Source organism: Zea mays, chromosome 2 (genome assembly GCF_902167145.1).
Source record: "Zea mays cultivar B73 chromosome 2, Zm-B73-REFERENCE-NAM-5.0, whole genome shotgun sequence".
NCBI lineage: Eukaryota > Viridiplantae > Streptophyta > Magnoliopsida > Poales > Poaceae > Zea > Zea mays.
The window spans coordinates 163,347,782-163,351,461 of NC_050097.1; the positions used below are offsets into that span (position 1 = coordinate 163,347,782).

Consider the following 3,680-nt stretch of genomic DNA (forward strand, 5'->3'; position numbering starts at 1 on the left):
CTGTGCGCCGCCGCCCTGGTACCCCTGCGCGCTCCTCGACCCGGTGCTGCGCGTCGTCGATCCAGTAGCCCAACCCTCCGATTTCAGTAAGCTTCCCTTTCTCTTCACTGAATGCTTACCAATTTGAGATTTGAGATTTCAGCAAGCTTCCCTTTCTCTTCATGTGCCATAGTTTTTTCTGTAGCATGTCATGCATTCCATGTGCCATAGATTTCAATAAACTTCGGATTAAGCTTCCCTTTCTCTTCATGTTGAGCAATTCTCTTTGATGAAACAGAAGCCTCATTTACATGGCTCTTTGAGACCTTTCTAGCTGCCCATAATTATAGGCAACCTAGAACTATTTATACTGATCAAGATGCAGCAATGGGAAAGGCTATACCCAATGTGTTCACGGAATCATATCATGGATTGTGCACCTTTCACATCATGCAAAATGTTGTCAAACACTTATCTCCAGTGAAGGGCCAAGAGAAAGAATCTCATATTCTCTCTGATTTTAGTGCTTGCATGTATCGCTATGAGGACAAAATAGAATTTGAAGAAGCATTTGACAGCATGAGATCTAAAGTGCATAAGCAAACTTGGCTAGATAGTATATACAAGGTGAAAGAAAAATGGGCTGAATGCTATATGAGAGATGTCTTTAGTTTGGGAGTGAGAAGTACACAACTAAGTGAGAGCTTCAACAGTTCATTGAAGAACCATTTGAAATCAGATTTTGATATTGTCCGTTTTTTGAAGCATTTTGAGAGGACAGTTGAAGAAACAAGAGCTAGAGAACTAGAGGCTGAATTTGAGGCAAGGAAGAAGCTACCAAGAAGGCGGATGTGCACACCTATGCTAATTCAAGCAAGCGATGTTTACACTCCAGTTATTTTTGAAGCTTTCCAAGTTGAGTATGAAAGATCCATGGCTGCATGCACTACAGTGTTGGATGGAGATAACAAATATACTGTCACTATTGGTAATTTAAGTGGTGATTTAAGTTTTGAAGAGGAGCGCATAGTGACAGCTAATCCTTTCAACCAAACAACTGATTGTAGTTGTCAAATGTTTAATAGGACGAGGATATTATGTGCACATGGTCTGAAAGTGCTTGATTTGATGAATATAAAAATGTTACCCACACATTATGTCCTAAAAAGATGGACTAGAGAAGCATGCAGTGGAAGCATACTGGATAGACAAGGAAGGGAAGTGGTGGAAAATCCAAAGTTGGAGGCTCAACTTAGGCTCAGATCTTTGTCTCATAAATTTCTCAACATGGCATATAAAGCAGCCATTTCTCTAGAGTGTTGTTTGCTAATAGACAATGCACTTGATCTCCTTGGTCCACAAGTAGAGGATAAACTCAATGCACCATCTAGTGTTGCCAATGAAAAACCATGTAATGACCAAGAAAATATTAGCCCAAACATGCAACAAAGAGATGACTTGCTCGGCACTGCACAACTTAAGAAAAAAGAGGTTCAGTTGAAAGGCTCAAAGAGAAAGAAAAGTTGGATTGAGAAGTTACGCAAAGGGAAGCGCAAGGCGACTAAATCTGCTGTACCAACAAAAAAGGGAGCAAAGGTATACTGCAATCTTGATATTTTAATATTGATGTTGTCGCTCACTTCTGAACTAATTTGTTGCATTTTGTTGGCAACAACAAAAGAAAGAAGATGGTGCACCACCACATGTACAAGTGGAGAATAACAGCAGCAACAAAGAAGCAAATGTGGACCTCCATGAGTACAGGGTCATTGGTGATTTTACCAGGCTCCTAACATCTATGGCTAGTCATGATGAAAATTTTTATGATGAAGATCTGTTCTAGATTTGCAAGTTGATTGGATAGTATTTTGGATAGAGCTAACAACAATATTTTGTGGGCTAACTATAGTATTTTGTGAGTAGCCTGATGAATGACAGTTAGTATGCCAGGCAATGCCCAAATGGTGTAATTGTAAATTTCTGAATGCCATGTATTGCTTAAGAAACTGAAACAAATGCTATATAAACATCCTTCAAAATTAGCTGTATGTTTGTGTTCTGTTTGCATGTGCTGTTGGTAAGCTGTACTATGTGCAAACATAACCTGTTTGGGATCCAGACGTATTCCTGCTGGTAAGCTGGTTCCTGCTGTGTCCCTTTTGCTGTAGAAGGCAAGGTACGTGGTGCCTTACCTTGGCTAAGGCACTGAATCTGAATCTGAATAAAGAAATGTAAGGTCCAATTGTCCCTTTCATGTATGTTGTTTCTAAAACTCCTGAATCTGCTGCTAAAGAAACCTAGTTGCTATCGGCTGTGTCTGATTCAAGCTTCTTCATAAGTTTCAAGGCAATCTCTTTGAGTCTTTGTTGCCTATTATTTCTTGTCCTTGTTGGTTGATTCTCGACTCACTAACACCTTATGCAGGATATGCTATATCAACTCGCTGTTTCACTTCTCGATGCTGGGGCAAGTTGAAGGAGCAGTCGTCCATGCTTCATGAAAAGCTTTCTCCTCTGCTTGGATCTGAGGTTGCAGTGCTTTGCAAACAGTTGGCTGACTTAGAGGCCTCTCATGCTACAGAAAATGCCGGTAAGATAGCCATTGTTGCATTCTCAACTTTATTAGTTTCATGCTTATTCTATGTGGTGCCTTGTAGCTTCTACGGATAAATTTTCTAAACTCGAAGACACTAAGATTCGCTACGAGCCTGACCTCCGTCGGGTTAAAACAACTCTTGATGGCGACCGAGAGGCCAATAATGCTTCACTACGACAGAAATTTGACATGGAGAAGAAAAATCATGAGGTAACTTGTTGTGAACTCCAGCTCGCCTACTCCATTTGTCGAAGCGCTACATAATATGTCCCAATCTGCAGGATGAAATGCATAAGCGAGAAGAGAAGATCCAAAGCTTGTTGAGTGAGGTGACTCAGCAGAAGGAACATATCCAAACTTTGTCCTCCACAAAGTCTACTCTCAAAATACTACGTAGCTTGTCAGAAGACCAATCCAAAAAGTATATGGCTGTGAAGTCCTTGAGAACAACTGTAAGGTGTTCAAATTTCTTATGATAAAGCCATGGACAGGCTGAAGCATGTTGTTCGGTAAAAAACAGTGGTCTCCAATATTGATGCTTACAGAGAAATTACGATAGAAACAACTCAAAAATTAGAGTCTAATGTGGCTAGAGGTGAGGGAGCTCTCCCCCAAGATAAACCAGTATCTCCCCCCACCATGTAGAGTAGCTATACTTAGTTCTGGAGTATGTTAGTTTGAGAACTTTTGGTTGTATTGTGTTGTGAACTATTTGATGCCTTTCTCAGGCTGTTGTATGCTTGTCGTTCCTATAATGAGAACACCTAAGTGGATTTTCTTTTGTCAATGTCAAGGCTTTGTACCAACCTAAGTTAGTTGTAAGGCTTAGATTCCACTTGCGCTTTGTATGCATGAAAATTTATCACCGACATAGACCAATTCATGGTTTAGGTCGATTGCTCTGTTGGTCGGGTTTAGAAGTTACCCTAGGTTCTATAAGCGTGAGCATGTAACATCAGTGAGAGTCAGGTGACGACTCATATTGACTACTCTGTTGATAGGGTTTAGAAGTCACCCTAAGTTATGTAAGCGTGAGCATGTGACACTGGTATGAGCACGGTGACGACTCATACTAATTGCTCCGTTGATAGCATTTAGAAGTCACC

At 40.6% G+C, this 3,680-nt stretch overlaps 1 protein-coding gene across 1 annotated transcript; it reads left to right on the forward strand.

Annotated features, from left to right (window-relative positions):
- The first annotated feature begins 261 nt into the window (after positions 1 to 261).
- Positions 262 to 2,060, forward strand: LOC103647213 (protein FAR1-RELATED SEQUENCE 5). Its single transcript, XM_008671789.4, has 2 exons — positions 262 to 1,575; positions 1,661 to 2,060. The coding sequence occupies exons 1-2, from the start codon at positions 367 to 369 to the stop codon at positions 1,820 to 1,822; spliced, it is 1,371 nt and encodes a 456-aa protein (XP_008670011.3). The 5' UTR covers positions 262 to 366; the 3' UTR covers positions 1,823 to 2,060.
- The last annotated feature ends 1,620 nt before the right edge of the window (positions 2,061 to 3,680 follow it).

What these genes read in the sequence shown, in the direction of transcription:
- LOC103647213 (XM_008671789.4), top strand. Translation starts at nt 367, where the DNA reads ATGGGAAAGGCTATACCCAATGTGTTCACGGAATCATATCATGGATTG. An exon ending in CAACAAAAAAGGGAGCAAAG is followed by an intron (nt 1,576 to 1,660) that starts GTATACTGCAAT and finishes CAACAACAAAAG; the next exon opens with AAAGAAGATGGTGCACCACC.